General features: G+C 44.3%; 2 protein-coding genes across 2 annotated transcripts; one reads left to right on the forward strand and one right to left on the reverse strand.

The window, feature by feature from the left end:
• Positions 1-2,377: 2,377 nt before the first annotated feature.
• LIAS (lipoic acid synthetase) lies at positions 2,378-11,300 on the reverse strand. The gene is made up of 11 exons (XM_074541603.1): positions 11,154-11,300; positions 9,909-10,081; positions 9,172-9,265; positions 8,325-8,405; positions 7,933-8,089; positions 6,500-6,557; positions 5,322-5,450; positions 4,750-4,895; positions 4,408-4,478; positions 3,508-3,619; positions 2,378-2,562 (listed from the first exon to the last, which is right to left on the reverse strand). Exons 1-11 carry the CDS (start codon positions 11,235-11,237, stop codon positions 2,510-2,512), a joined length of 1,158 nt encoding a protein of 385 aa, XP_074397704.1. The 5' UTR covers positions 11,238-11,300; the 3' UTR covers positions 2,378-2,509.
• RPL9 (ribosomal protein L9) lies at positions 11,283-16,467 on the forward strand. Its single transcript, XM_074541604.1, has 8 exons — positions 11,283-11,389; positions 11,746-11,792; positions 11,867-11,982; positions 12,812-12,907; positions 13,195-13,327; positions 14,717-14,797; positions 15,255-15,370; positions 16,354-16,467. Exons 2-7 carry the CDS (start codon positions 11,747-11,749, stop codon positions 15,359-15,361), a joined length of 579 nt encoding a protein of 192 aa, XP_074397705.1. The 5' UTR covers positions 11,283-11,389; position 11,746; the 3' UTR covers positions 15,362-15,370; positions 16,354-16,467.
• Positions 16,468-16,568: the final 101 nt, after the last annotated feature.

A 16,568-nucleotide genomic window follows, 5' to 3' on the forward strand; every position in this document is an offset into this window, starting at 1 on the left:
CTGCTTTGTGAATCAAACTGACAGAATGGCATGATTGACATACAAAATGAAAATGTCACCAAACATGAAACTTCAGCTAAACAGTCATGAAACCTTTGCTGAATTACAAAAAGGATATTTGTGAGAGTTTGGTGAGAGCTTTAACACATAGTTATGGAAAAAACTGAATGGGCAATAGGGGAAGTCAGCCTGTACAAGCAGGAATTTGTAACTAGGAAAAGAACTTCAGGGCTTGTCCCCAGATGTTGAAAAAAACCAGGCAAAGACCCTCTCCAATCTATGAAGTCAAAGTATGACTTTCTCTAGAATCCACAGTAAAACATGCAGCTAGAAAAGCTGGTGTAGCTTCTGACACTGGGTACCAGACAGCTGGCAGACAGTTGTGTAAGGGCATGAAATCATCTTCTGAAACACCCAGCAGCAACTCACAAGATAATTTTAACATGATGCAATACTGGACTGTGTTTCAAGAAACATTATTTTTCTAACTGTAAGGAAGTCATTGTGCAATGTTCTCTTGTTTGATAATGGCTGTGTGGCTCAGAGCTCCTTTTTTCTGTATTTCTGGTGCTGATATGCTGAAAGAGCAGTAACTTGGCAGAAGCTAAAGTCATATTCTGTTAAATCTGCTCTGTAGGCAAGTCAAAAACATTCTTTGCAGCCAGACCTCAAATAAAGGCTGGCAGCTGTTAAATGTGTGGGTATCCTGGAGTTGACATTGCAACCCTCTATGTCTGCTGCAGTGGAGGGAGTGCTGAATTTCCTTGCAATGGAAATTTCCTTTCCCTGCTCTAGTACTCATGTGTACTTTAGCTGAAGCAGGACATTTTTGGCTCAAAATACACCTGGGCTTTCCATAACTAGCAATCGGACCTTTTGATTTTTAGAATTTATTAATAATATTTATTTTTAAAAACCAGCCTTGCCTGTCTCTCTGCCCTTACAAAGTACAGCTACTCTTGTTTATCCCTTCTTCCCCTTTGTTCCTCATGGCTCACATTGCCCCTTACACTGGTGAATTGCTACATTCCTTCTAGGTTAAAATTTTGTCTTCATAATGTGTTCATATTGCTGTACTTCATTTTGTGAAGTGTCAGCTGTGCATCACTGGCCTCAGGTGTACAATATTATTTCATACAAGTTTCTCAGATATATTATCTTGGTAGATGTCTTCCTTCTGTCATCTTGCTGAGTTGGTGGGTGTGCAGGGTCCACTCTCTTTCTACAGACTGCAGGAGTTTAGAAAAGTCCTGGAGCCAGTCATAGAATTCCTGCATGATGGGAGTTTTGGGCCAGATAGCCAAGTCCTGGGATGTTTCCCAAATGACAAAGATACAAGTCAGGTTAGTTCAGAGAGGGTATTCAATGTCCAGAGCTGAGCATTAGGGAGAGAATCATTGGTATTACTGCTGTAAAGAGAGGCAAGTAGAGCTGTTAATGTATGCTATGTTTTTATTTCTGCATGAGCTTAGTGTGATATACAGTGGATTTCATGTTTTACCCACAATGTGGTTCACTCTCTGCACTCACATTTAGCAGCCAGAGCAAGCCTCAAGGGGCAAGTAACCAGACCCACCAAACACAACCACTGGGGTTTTAATTTTCCTTTAATGACAAGACAATAGCCATGCAACAGGAGCACTGCACAGAACTGCAGTTCTGCATACTCAATACCAAAGAAGCATCTGTGCAGCTCAGTGGGGTTTGTTACAGTCATGTACGTAAAGTAGGGGTAGCTCCATTTATGCTCCTACACCAACTCTGATTTTTCACAGAAATAATTAATTATTTATAAATTATTAATTATTTAAATTAATGGTATCTACACAGGGTTAATTGTCTTGCCAGAAAGGACATTTTGTTTTCTTTTGTTTGATACCTTGTATGCACCAAGGCTCACACTTGGAGACAGGCAAGCTCTGGAAAAGCTTAGCTATCAGAATGGTACAGCTCTTTTTCTCTGGTGCAGCAAAGAGATACAATCTTTTGAAGGAGTATCACTGAACTTTCTCTGGCAGAGTTCAAGAAAGCCCTAATCTGGTGCATTATCACACACAGTCTTTCTTTAGAACTCCTATAGTGCCCAGAGCCCCTGCAAGCTTATGTTACATAATGTAAGATACACCAAAGTATCGTGCCTTTCTAGTTCCTATCAGCACCTTCACAGGTATTCACTGCAGCAGTGCTGACTGCTGTAGCAGACCTATAAATCTGCCCAGTCTCTGTTCCCAGCTTATGTTTGTTTCTTCCATCTCAGTTCCACCACTCTTTCAAAATCGGTTCTATCTTCTGTCTTTTTGCTGAACACTCAAGTATTCTGTTGCTGTAGCCTTGCCAGAAGAAATGAGGTAAATTAATGTGTTTTGATGAGAAAAAATGGTTCTGGAAAGATAGTAAGTTTATTCATATAGCCACCATCTGTTCTTCTGCATTTCTGGAACTGAGTATAATTATGCACTGAAAAAAGGATTCTTAAAACTGGCTGCTTTAAATAGGTTCATTCTCATTTTCAGATGGCTTTTGTCTTTCTTTTTTCTACCAAGTTCTTCAAGAAGAATTCACCTGATTAAAAGGAAAATAAAATAGAAACTGAAATGATTTGTAGGTATTTCAATAAAATAAGGCAGAAGAATACATTCTTATTTAACATGAGTGTTCTACTCTACAATACAATTGTTTTCACCAGTTACTTTATAGGATTTCAATTATATATAACAGTATTTCCAATACATACAGCAGGAATCTAAAAAACCCTCAAAACTATAATCCAACGCAGCATCCCTCCACTCCTAAAATCCTGATTTTCCTCCTGTCCAGTTTTATGAAATAGCTCTGTTGCTTTGTCCATTACAACAGGCAAAAGTGAATTGATTTAATTAAAATTTAATTCCTGCTTCATAAAGTGTCAGCAAGTTGTAGCGAAACCAGCTATAAATCTTGTTTGAGCTGTCATTAAAACAGACTGAGCAGCACAGTACCCCAGATGAGTCTTCTCTCTCCTTCCTTAGGAAAAAGTGTGATGCTGTACCTACACCACAGTTCCATTAATATCAGCTGCTACTTCATACCCAGGGCTTTATCAGAAAAAGCACTGCTGTAAGTGCCTCTATTTTTAAAGCATTGTAAATAAATTCTGCCTATAGCAACAAAATTGCAACACAACCAGGGACCTCACTGAACCCAGAAGCATCCAAGAGACAGAACATGAAGGAAAACTTGAAAATTTGGTACCCTCTATCCTGCCTCACACATTAAGTATAGTACAGAATAGGTTTGAAAAAAAAAATAGGTTAAGCAGCACTGCAATTGTACAAATACTAATTACTGTCATACTGATGCATTTGGATGACCTACAGGAAGCAGTTTAAGTAATTTTTAAAATAAAGATGATAACTCTATGAGGTGTCCTTGAGCTAAGGTGAGCTTTGATGCACATTACTTCACTGTTTTAGTTTTGTATAATAAAATGTTGCATGCTAAATTACCCAATGCCTTTAAGTAATTTACCTGCTTTATAGGAAGAACGCACTAAAGGCCCGCTAGCAGTGTAATGGAATCCAAGATCATTTCCTACTTTTTCCCAGTACTTAAACTTCTCAGGAGTTATGTACTCTTCCACCTGGGGGAAAGAATTAATTTTGCTCAGGTGCTAATGCAAAGGAAATTGCTATAGCTAGCATACAGTGAAATGAAATACAGCTATGTTACAAGTTCAAAATTTCTCACTCCAAAGCTTTCATCAGTGAAGTCACAAACAGCATTTTTGCTTTGCTTTCTACCAAACAAATGTGTTTTATATGTGTTACATATTTAGCTGAAAAGTTCAGAATTTAATCTCTAGTTGTTGCTTTACAATTTTCTTCATTCTGTTTTTGAATGGTCCCTTCGAGCAAACCTTTTTTTTCTGGCCAAGTTAGTGAAAAACCACAATAGTCCTACAAATCTCTTTACTAACAGTTAATTCAATGAAACACAGGAACAGAACAGAGAGTGAATTTCTGGACAGACTGCAGAAGCAGAAAATGGTAAATATCCCAGCTGAAGGGGCACCATTAAGGGAGAGGCTGCAGGACAGCAAAGGGGCACTGGCTTGAGCAATTATGTTAGACATACACTGAAGCTCTTGTTTTCCAGAACCATGCCTCAGCTCCAGCTGTCTCCCTGGCTGACAGCAGAAACTAGCACTGGCAAGTCTGCAGAAGACACAAGGGCCCAGTGTGGTCGGTGCCGCCTCACGGGGCGCCCCAGCCCGGCTGCGGTGCCTGAGGTCATTTTTAGTGAAGAGCCCCTAACAGATGATCACTGTCAGGCTAAACAAGGAAGGAAGTTTTTCCCAAAATCTGCAGTTAGAGTAAGGATGACTGTGCAAGGAACTTAACTCTGCCTGTAAATTAAAGGCACTTTTACCTTTAGGTGACGTTTTGTTGGCTGCATATACTGTCCTAGGGTCAAACAATCCACATCTGCTTCCCGCAATACTGTAAAAACAAAATTCCTCGTTAGTGGCGGAAGGATCACAAGGAAAATAATGAATTTACCTGTCAAATTGAACCTGTAAGCTATAAGAAAACAAGTATTTCAGAAATTCAGTCTTTTTAAACCAAATTATTGTTTTTCAATGGAACTTGGAAAACCGTTCCTGCACCAGCAAACTGATAGGCATGTAGAGGCAAAGATGCTTACAATTGTTTTCCAACGCAGTAAAATTCATACCTAGGAATTCTGGCATCTTCTTAGGCACCAACTTACATTTCATTGTGGAATATACTTGTTCATCCGTCTCGCCCAGCCCCAGCATGATGGAGGTTTTGGAAATGACGCCGGGCTGGACCTCTTTAGCGTGTTTCAGCACTCGGACCGACTGCTCAAAGTTGGCTCGGGGGTCACGGACCTTCCTTCGCGCATTTCCAGCACAAGGGGGAAAACACGTGGAAGGGCATAGAGAAGTTAGAGACGCCAGCACAGGCGCGTTCTGCCAATTTCTGCGAAGCGGCGGACCAGAGGGTTTTGGGCCGCCCAGTCGGACACCGGCACCGGGCCCAGCCCGGCTCAGGCACCGCGGCCGGGCTGGGGCGCCCCGTGAGGCGGCACCGACCGGACCGGGCCCGCGCCGCGAGCGCCCCCTGCCGGCGGGCTCGGCGGCACACACGCGGGGCAGGCCGGGAACGGGCGCGGCCCCGCTACACAGCCGACCCCACAGCCTGGCCTCATTCCGCGCCTGGCCCCGCTACACAGCCGGCCCCACAGCCCGGCCCCGCTACACAGCCGGCCCCAAAGCCCGGTCCCGCTCCGCGCCCAGTACACCCAGAGCCATTGCTCACCTCTGCAGTGCCGGCACCGTCTCCACGTTGTGGGCATACACATCCAGCCCCGACAAGGCGACTTTCTCCACTGCTTTAAGGTCACCTCGGAAATCGGGAGTAAGGCATTCCACCAGGATTTTTGGGTTCCTGAAAACAAGAGACAAAAGGCACACATGCGTTGTGGCATTTTGTGTCCCTGTTGCTAAAAAATCCCCATATCCCCATAACTGAAGACATGACACTCTAATAAGCAAAGCAAAGTTAATTCACGATAATTCTAAACCACCAGGTTTCTGCAAACACATTATAACAACCTCGTATTAAGTTAACCTGCAACAAAGACTTTATATTTTATAAAAAATATAAACAGTTGATAAAATGTTTGAGAGACTGTTGGAATTGCTTTTATATTTATTATTTGGCATCTGCTGTATTTCAGCTCACATCAGTAAAACCAGGAATTTGTTTTGTTTAAGATCATAGCTCCAAAATAGAGAGGAGCTATAATTCTGCTACTGGAATAAGAAGACTGAGTCTAGAATCTAGTCTTGGTGTTCAGGAGCCTGATTTCAGCTCAAAAAGGCTGGTGGGGAAAACTGCAGGAACCCTTCAACCCCAAAGATACACTGGATGAAGACTTAAATAAACTTATACAAATGAATTCTGCAGGCAGGCAAGTGTGCTGTTGAATGGCATACAGGGCACCGATGTAGGGTGAAGGCAGCACAGCCAGGGAAAGGAGGAAGATACAATCACAGACTTGGAAATAGCCACTGAGGCAAAATGAAAAGCAATTTGATCACTGCTGAATGAGAAACCAGACTCCTTTGGTCACATGGTGACAGAGTTACCTAACTGCTGTGTTTGAGCCCAAGCTTCAGGAATGAACATACCTCAGAAGAATGTATTAATTTCCTGGAAACCAGCTGTCTGCTCAAAGAAAGAATCCAGTGCTTATCTTTAAATAAGCCTGGGATGAATTGGAAATGCATCTAAATTCAAAACAGTTTGGGGGCATTCTATGAGAAAGATGAAGAAAGAGAAAAAAAAGAAAAAAAAAGGGGGGTACAGACAGGCTAGAGGCAGACTTTTGTATTTGCATGGCCCCTGGAATAACCCAGCTGAAGGAGCTGTGACCTACATGCAGCAAAACATTCTGAAGTTTTAACAACAACAGTAATACATCAATGACACACCTTTCCTTCAGATGCCGGACTGTCTTTGCAAAGTGTTCCGCTCCACCATCAGGCATATCTAGAAGCATTGCAATTATTCAGTTAATCTTTCTGTTCAAGAAATGTATTTACTTAACAGCAAAGCCAAAAAACATATCCAATTCAAACATTAAATGCAAAATAATAGAGCAGTCAAACCCCAGTCTTGTCTCACCGCTTATTCCAAGGGCTTACAAAATATATCCTACCAAGCCTCTGCATGAAGTCTGTGATTGTCTAGGGCAGAGCTCAGATTTACCTGTCTCTAGGTTCCCTGTCTCCCTGAGCACCAAATGGCTTTACCTATTTATGGTTCTGGTCTAAAAAACAGTTGTACAAAAATTGAGAAGTATATATTAGTGCTCTTTTAAGCCCCTTTGAAGTCTCTGGACTTTCCATTATACTGAACGGCTTTTACAATGGCCTTCCTCACCTATATGGTGTCACCACAAGGGAGCTCCTGCAAGGAAGCTACTTCCTACTTCTTAGAAAACACACAACTTTCAGTTTTGTTAGATATACTATATTGTAGGTTTAGTGTTTAGAAGGACGTTCTGTAATGGTATTGTATACATTTTTTGGGTTTTTTTCAGTTGCATTTCATTCAATCATATCACCTTTCCAGAGTGTTTGTAAGGCTTTCTTTTCTGTTTCACAAGATTTCGTTTCCCTTCCCCAAAGGAAATGAAATTTCCTTTGGGGAAGGGAAACGAAATCTTGTGATTTCAATGGGGATTAATTGGGCAAGCTTTGGTGCATGTCCCTGCCCTTGATGCCATCCTGTGCCTTTTGATGGCTTTCACTTTGGCCAAGATTTTTTTCAGTATCCTTTTTGCTATCCAAATAATAGAACATGGTGACATGGTGTACATGCATGCATTCTGCTAAAAATTAGTTAATAAAATATATTTAGTGTTGTGGTATTTATTGATGTTTATTAAGAGTGTAATTTCCATTGTATTTCACCAGACATGGAGAAATACTGAGAATATGTAAGAACTGTGCAAAGTTTCAGCACTGTTGTCTCCTTTAACACAGCCCTCCTGGGCAGCTGTGCAGATGAATGCTCCTGGGGGCTGTGTGTAGCCACAGAACACCAGTGGGAGCTCACGGTGGGTGGCATGAGGAGAGCCCAGGCAGGCACTGGTAGAGCTCAGGGTGGCACAAGGAGAGCCCAGGTAGGCACTGGTAGAGCCCAGGCAGGCACTGGCAGAGCTCAGGGTGGCACAAGGAGAGCCCAGGTAGGCACTGGCACAGCCCAGGCAGGCACTGGTAGAGCTCAGGGTGGCACAAGGAGAACCCAGGCAGGCACTGGCAGAGCCCAGGCAGGCACTGGCAGAGCCCAGGCAGGCACAGCAGAGCCCAGGCAGGCACTGGCACAGCCCAGGCAGGCACAGCACAGCCCAGGTACGCACCGTCTCTGTCCACAGAGGTCAGCACCACGTAGTCCAAGCCCCACTCGGCGATGGCCTTGGCGGTGTTGTAGGGCTCCTGCGGATCCAGCGGAGGGGGGTTCTTGGCAGTCTTCACTGAACAAAATCTGCAGCCTCTGGTGCACGTGTCACCCATCAGCTGGAACATGAAAGACACTCCTACCTTTACACAGTACATACCACTATAGCTCAGCTGGGAAACAGCTGCATAAGCTACAGCAGTAAGCAAAAAAAAAAAATAGGACAGTGCTTTACTCTAAAGCACTTTAGTCACTTTATTGTAATAAACCCACTCCACTACAGTAAAGATCCAACAATAGAGTACAAACAGCCCAGACATTAACAGAACACTTAGGAAATGGTTCATGACTTACCATAATAGTAGCTGTTGCTGTGGCATATTCCCCACCTCCCCAGCACTCTCCAATGTTGGGACAACGTGCTTCTTCACACACCTGGAGGTGAAAGGCTGTACTGTACCTGCATTGTTCCATATTATTTTTGAAAATACTTATTATATTATTGATTGATTTTAATAGTAACCTACAAACAAAACATAATTCCTTCTGTGATAAATGAAGTTAAGAATTCCCTGCTGTTTTTAACAAGTCAGTAGAACAGATAGGAAGAGAACTGCTTCCTGATAACCATTACCTTTATTTTCTCTACTTCAAAACTCCAAAAACTGCTCAGCCACCTAACTGTCTTATTAATTAGCACAGACTATCCTTAACATTAATATTTTAAATTTAAGAACTGATAAAATGTTCACAAAGTATGTGATTCATTAAAGCATAAAGAACTAAGAACTTTGTCTGAAAAAAAAGAGAAAAAAAATCCCCTCTATGCAGTCCCACTGCTTTTTACTATCTGTAAAGTACAATTAATGAAATCTGCACAGTTTCTTTTCATGAAAATCAAGTATGTAACTCTGAGATTCTGTGTGTCTCCATTAAAAACAGTTACACATAGCATCTTCTAATCTCTGGTCATGTAAGTAGTAAACCCCAGTATTTAAAATCACAGTAGGAAAAACACTGTATCTGTTGTATTTACCCTTATTCTTTAGGGGTAAAATTCACTGCTAGCAAAAAGGATCAGCACTGAGCTTGGTTTCAGCTCTGAAGATCATGCAAGACATGATTTCTACCTGTCCTCCACACAGAAAAATGTAAAATCTGCCTTACTTCTACAGGAACACTTGGTTGGTGCCAGACTTACCGTATGAAGATTTAAACTTCTCAAGGTATTCTTTAATTTATTGTAGTTCTTTCCCATGGGAATCTTTGTTTTCAGCCATGGAGGAAGATGCAGCCTGAATAACACCAAGCAAACACAAAGATTTATAAACTACTTACACTGTAAGTTTTATTCATAGATTTATTTTAATTTCTTACAGATTCCAACAAAGAAAGAGCCCTTGAAAACTGATACAACTCAGCAATTAACATCATTCATGGCCAGATCAGACTTCTCTTTCCTGTTCATCATCATTCCAACACTCAAGCATGGGAATTGTTGTCATTGAAACGTTTAGAACTGTTCAGACTTCCAGAGGGATTGAACAGTGCCACACTGGACACTGCAGCCATTAATGGCAGCAGACATTGCACAGCTATCACAAAGTCTCATCACTCTATAACTGGAAATATGGGGGTTTAAACTATTTTAACCTAAGTCTTCATTTTTTGTTTTCTCTATCAGTAGTACCTTTTCCAACATATTCACCTACTGATGCATATTTGTAATTTAATTACAGGCACTCAAGAACATACCACCATGTCTCCACATTTTTTTATGGATTTAAAGTTAATGACACTTGTCCTTTCTCAAATAATCCTTAAATTTGCAACATGGTAGGGTGAAATTTAATAAAGACACAGAGCATACATTTTGTAGTTATTACTAAACATGCAAGATCATACTGGGAAACTGAAGTTGTTTAAAATCACTATTACCTTTCTCCTTTCTCACGCTTTAAATTGCCTTTATAGTCAGCCCATCTGCTCTTGTCTGACAGATCTCCAGAGACAAAGTCCTGTAAGTCTGGTCCATTTTGCAGGAGCTCTTTTTTTTCCCCTGGTAAAGAACCTGATGTTCCATACTGGTTACACACATGGCTTCCTGACACCTAAAGCAATCAAAATTGTAATTTATTTAGTAACAGACATGGTGGCATCACTAAACGACAATTTGCCTTTGTGCTGGTTAGCACATGCTTTGTGTAAGCATTTTCCCAATGGCTTTTAAGTTAAATGTATAATCCTCTTTTTATTTTAAGCTACATGTAACAGACTTATCTATCATGACACCACACTAAGTTGTGCAGTGTAACACACAATTCCCCTGTATTCAGCACTAGGGCGGCCACACCTCAAATCCTGTGTCCAGTTCTGGGCCTGACTGCAAGAAAGACACGGAGGGGCTGGAGCGTGTCCAGAGAAGGCACAGGGAGCTGGGGAAGGGTGTGGAGCCCCAGGCTTGTGGGGGGCAGCTGAGGGAGCTGGGGGTGCTCAGCTGGAGAAAAGGAGGCTCAGGGGGAACTGACCGGTCTCTGCAATTGCCTGAAAGGAGGCTGGAGCCAGGTGGGGATGGGCTGCTTCTCCCAGGCAACCAGCGACAGGGTGAGAGGAAACAGCCTTAAACTGCACTTAAACTGAGGTTTAGTTTGGACATTGGGAGGAATTTCTCCCCAGAAAGGGTGACTGGATATCGGAACGGGCTGCCCAGGGAGGCGGTGGGGTCACTGTCCCTGGGGGTGTGTAAGGCGGGGCTGGACGTGGCGCTCGGTGCCGTGCTGTGGTTACGGGCTGGTGCTGGGTCACAGCCTGGACTCGATGACCGCAGAGGTGTTTCCAACGCAGCCGGTTCTGTGAATAACGTTGTGCGGGTCACTGCGATGCTGCGGGGCCGCGGGAAGCGCCTTTGCCAGGGTTCCCGGGGCTGCCGGGCGTCCATAGGAGCGGGGCCGGGGCTCTGTGTCATGGGGATGCGTGTGTCCGTACGGGGCTGGGACGGTCTGTCCCGGGCTCTGCCCGCGGCCACCCCGCACTGCCTCGCACCGCCACAGCCCCGCTCGGCACCGGCACCGCCGTGTGCCCCACAGCGTCTCTCCTGCTCTGCTCTGCCGTGCCGTATCGCGGCCCCCACCCTCCCGGCCCGTTGTGTTGCCGGCGGCCCCCGGGGCACACGGCGAGACTCACCCGGGCCCGGCCCCGGCCCCGGGGCACCAGCAGCCCCCGAGCGGCGGCGGCCCCGCATCGGCCCTGCGGCAGCAGCAGCGACATGGCGGCGCCCAGCCCGATCGACGCGCTCGGCCCGCTCGGCTACTCTTGCCTATCGGACGGCTTCCTCGGCGCGATGACGTCACGAGCCCCGGAGAGACTACAAATACGTGATGACGTCATGCGCTGTCTCTTTTGGCTCTGTGCGCTGCAAGGTGAGGGCTGGCGGGGCCCCGGGATCGCCCGGGATCTCCGGGACAATCCGAGACCATCCGCGGCGTTCGGCTCCCCAGCGCCCCGTCCGCGCACGGGCAGCCCCCCAGGGCGGTACCGAGCCCCGCCGCCGCCTCCTGTCCCGCACCCTGCGCGAGAGGGCCCCGGGGCGGCGCCTTCCCGGCAAGGCCCCGTTGAGGCCGCCGCGCTCCGGGCCCGGGTGGGAGGCGCCGCTACGGGGAGCGGAGCCCGGCGGTGACAGCGCGGACGGGCCGTCGGGTCGTACAGGGGAGGAGCGGGCGGGGCCCCGGCGGGCACAAGGGCGAGGGTCTCCAGCGTTTGTCGTTGTCTCCCGCAGGATGAAGACCATCCTCAGCAACCAGACTGTGGACATCCCCGAGCAAGGTCAGTCCGCGGGCGGGAGGCGCCGGCCGGGCCGCCCCCGCAGCCCGTAACGCGTGTCCGCCTTTGGTCCGCAGTGGGAGTTTCGCTGAAGGGCCGGACGGTCATCGTGAAGGGGCCCCGAGGAACCTTGAGGAGGGATTTCAACCACATCAACGTGGAGCTGTCCCTCCTGGGGAAGAAGCACAAGAAGGTGGGTGCTGCACAGGTCCTTTGCTGCCCGGAGACAGGCGAGAGCTTTATAATTGGCTTAAAAACTTCTTGGTGGTGGAGGAGAGTGACCAAAAACGTTCAGCAGCGAGTGGCCTGTTAGGTAGGTTTTGCTTATTCCTGTGTTTTCTGAGAGAGGTTGGTCTGGTGGGAAGCGTGGCGCCTCCTCGGGCACTGTGGGGGTGAATGTGTAGATTGCATTCTTCTGTAGTGACAGTTACAGGAAAAGGGGTTGGTTACTGTATGCTGTTCTACAAACTGGCGTTTTTAGAGGAGAAAAATATTTTTTTTGGATTTCCATAAACTGCAAGTTATATTAGGAGAGGAGAGATAAATAAGTGCATGATTTTTCATATTGCCTCAAAAAGTATAAGAAAATATCAAGAGTGATTGATTTCAGCTACCGTTTCACAATGATTGAGTGTTTCATTAAAACAGCGGATCCTCACAGAGTGTTTAAGTCGGTTGTGCATAGGAGGCAGACTTTAGAACAATATGCTTAGCAATTGCTAATGCATCCTTTAGCTCAAGATTGTATATTTATCTACCTCAGCTCTTTTGAAGACTTGTTAGTGGCAAGACCTGAAGAAAACAAACGTTTCTCCCATGTCTCAGGTTAGGATTTAAAAGAGGAACCAGGTGGGCCTTTAGTAAGTAGTGTGTCAAATAAACAAAACAGTTCTGTGTTTTTGTTTGGTGGGCTTTACGTAGTTTATCTGAAAGTTTTGTTCCACGTTTGGTTTTTCACAAAGTTGTTTTGTTGCTGGTTTTGAAGTGAGCTGAAAGCTTTGTCAATGTGATTTTTGATGCAGCTGCGTGTCGACAAGTGGTGGGGTAACAGAAAGGAGCTGGCCACAGTTCGCACGATTTGCAGCCATGTACAGAACATGATCAAGGGCGTCACTCTGGTAAGTTGTGTTGGGAGCCAGATCACTGCTGCCCTTTTGTTACTTGCAGCGAGGGCCTTTTCCTTTGTGGAGGGAGAGCACTGCTAAGCATCCAGGATGCAGCTTCTTTCTCCTTGTGCTTTTTGTCTTGCCTTTGCTGTCAGGCAGGTTCTGGGGGTGGAGGAGAGGATGAATGTCTCTGCCCTGTTCCAGGAGCTGTTGCTGCACCTGGGCTGTAGTTTCCCTGGCAGCCTGGTGCACGTTCTGCCTGTGGGCCTGTTTCAGTGTGCGCTTGTGTCCCTGCCCAGGGCTTCCGCTACAAGATGCGCTCGGTGTACGCTCACTTCCCCATCAATGTGGTGATCCAGGAGAACGGCTCGCTGGTGGAGATCCGCAACTTCCTCGGGGAGAAGTACATCCGCAGAGTGAGGATGAGGCCAGGTGAGCCTCTCTGCAGCTCCATCCTGCTGCTTCTAGCTAGGCTTTCCAAGCTGCTTGCCACTGAGAATGCAAGAGGATGAATAATTGTTGGAGCAGCTCTGCTTGTCTGAATTGATGTAATCTTATGCTACCATTGCCACTGTTCACGTTTATTATTAATAATGCCTCTGTAGTTTTACTAGTGAGAGTTAGCTGACAACCAGTCTGGAGTTAGTTACTGTAGTACAAGGGATCCAGGATTTACTTCAGTCGCTGGGAGATCTTAACACTGTTGATACTTGGCAGCTGCTTAGTGTTAGATTTGCATTTCTGTTTTAAAACACTGCACAGGAACTAGTTTCATACCACATTGTAGTTTTGGTCTTTAAAGTGTTCTAGTTTGAATTTGCTGATTATCTAGGAGCATTCAAATTAATTTAGAAATTATCATCTTATTAGCTGTTTTTATATCTTGCACACTTGGAGTTCCAGTAAAATATCTAACAGAAAAGCAGGCACTTGATGGAGCTTCTTAAACTTCTGAAAGAAGGCAACAAAACCTGTCATAAACAGTTACATAAAGACTGTAGGAAAGACATCCCTTATCCATTTGGTTTTTTTCAATTAATTTCTGGTGAGGGCATGGGTAAGGATATTTAATGTGACTGATGGTGTTTTGAGGTGAGTGTAGAGGAATGCATCAGAACTTGTCCCACAACACTGGTAGATAACAGTGCAGCAGAGTTACAGGGTTTTTGATTTACTATAGGATATTAAAGGTGGGTTTGATTGTTGTATTTGATTTTTTTTAAGTTAGCATTTACTGTTAGTAATAGGCTGGCTTAAAATCTGATATCTGTTGATTAAGTAGATGAAACTGTGAAAACGTATGTTGCTCCTCTTAAAAATTCAAGTTTCCTGTCAGATTCTTGAATGCCATTATGTTTACTCCTTGTGAGTGTTACACCATTGCCAGTGTAAACACAGTACATGACATGACGGGGGCAGGTGGTTTTTAATGGCTTTGATTGTTCTGTGATTGCTGACTCCAGTGTTGCCTTAATGAGCACGAGCCTGTGGGAGATGGCACCACCTTGCTGACAGAGCTGTGCTGGCAAAGTGCTGGCTTGTACACAGTGTTGGTGATTGATGCTCTAATGTAATAAGGGGTAAGCAGGAGTATAACTTTATTCACTCCAGAGCATGACTTGCACTGATCTTTAATTGAAATTGTGAGGGAGGACAGCCCTGGAATGGATTTGAGGGACTCTCTTTAACAAAGTCATGGAAGCTAATTATTGTCTTGAACACTAGTGTTTAGATATGTAAATTGGGACAGGACATTAATATTGTTTGTTAAATACACTTCACACCTTCAACAGTGTGGATTATTTGTTTGCCTTTCCATAGGTGTTACCTGTGCAGTATCTCAGGCCCAGAAAGATGAGCTGATCCTTGAAGGGAATGACATTGAGCTGGTCTCCAATTCAGGTTTGTGAAAGTAGATGTGTGGAAAATTGTATGGAAACTTTTATCTGAAGATGGCAGCTTAGCAAACTCTTTACCTCAAACCCTGAGGTAAACAACAGCACAGATTTTCTTTTTGCTTTAGTCACTGTAATTGCTTTTCATAGTTCCTTACTCTTTCTAAGCTTAAAGGTGTTTTTACAATTCTGCAGAACCTTCTTCAGGTCAGCACTTACGGCCTTTTTGGCACCAAACTTTTCAGCTTTTCATTTGTACGTGTTTGCAGTGATGAAGTGCCACTGCCCCGAGTTGGGCTCAGTGAAATGCATCCTAATTTCATTAGACCTTACAGATTTAAAGTTGGTAATTCCTGTCTCTAGATGACTGTCCTGTTTGTTAGATGAAATACTGGAGCATAAACAAAGGCTACAAGCTGGCTTGACCTTTAAGCTTTGTGCTAATGGTCTCACTTTGTCTGCAGCTGCTTTGATCCAGCAAGCCACCACAGTCAAGAACAAAGATATCAGGAAATTCTTGGATGGTATCTATGTTTCTGAGAAGGGAACAGTGCAGCAGGCAGATGAGTAAAACTCACAGGTTGGTATCATCTTAATACACTGTGTACATCTTCTGTGTAGAGATGGGGACTTGACAAGTTTTATCTGTTTCAACATGGCCATGGTTAAACAGGTTCCCAATAGGGATGAAATTTTGTTTGTAAAACATGTCATAAGATGCATCATAAAACTTGAATTTTGGGAGGTCTTTCAACATCAGTTTTCCATCTTTCATCAACTTGGCATTTTGCTGCTGTGTGGAGAAAACCTGTCTCTGCAGTGCTGTACTCTGCATTGTGAATGCAAGCTGCAGTGCTAGCTGAGATTTAAAAACAGCAGTCCTGGCCTAATAGACTGATTTACAGAGAAGATCTCAAACTCATGTTCCTGCTGGTTGGCCACTGCCCTCACTAAAGTGTGGACAGGGCCCAGTTTATCTGTCAAGGCCTTCTGAGCAGTTAATAGGTAAATGCTGATAAACAGGTCAATTTAACAAGGACAACTATTTACATTGTCCATGGGCATTGTTACTGAAGTTGAGCAGGAGCATTTGGGGATAATTTAGGAATTGTAACTGCTAAAGGAATGCATTCAGCTGTGTGTGGTTCCTTACACAGTACAAAACACCTGTGCAGGATGAGACAGTCTGACTTGCAAATAAATTCTGTGCTATGTGCCTAAGCTTGAGGCAGGATGTAGATGAAGTGAGTTTCATAAACCCATTTTTTTATCAATCATCCTCCATATACCAAGCATTTGCAGGCCTCTGAAAAAATAACTTTTAGTATTGTTCCAAGTGTCTTGAGAGAAGGAGCAACTTACTACACTTGTTGAACAGTTGAGTTGTTGTGCTTGAAGGCATCTTTAAGTAATCTTGTCTGTGTAAAATCAAATTCTTTAAACTATTAATGTCTGTCTTGCATTAAAATCATCAGATAAATAAACATCAAAGGGTTATAAAGGTTCAGTTTCACATTTGCACTGCTAAGCTCTTTCTAAAAGCTCTCTATGTTTTATTTACAGCTGTCTGCACCCCCAGCGGTATTTACCGTGAGACATTGTCCAGCTATTCCAGCTGGTGCAAGGTGATAATACCCTTGGAGGCTTACTAGAATAAACTCTTATTTCCTATCTTGAGTTTGTTGGTTTTTTTTTTTAAGAACTAAATGGTGATTGCATGAACCTGATGGCTTTCAGAGAAGCAGATTGCACAGTGGGTTCCCCCTGCCAATGTGTTT

The sequence above is a fragment of the Zonotrichia albicollis genome, chromosome 5 (assembly GCF_047830755.1).
Source record: "Zonotrichia albicollis isolate bZonAlb1 chromosome 5, bZonAlb1.hap1, whole genome shotgun sequence".
NCBI lineage: Eukaryota > Metazoa > Chordata > Aves > Passeriformes > Passerellidae > Zonotrichia > Zonotrichia albicollis.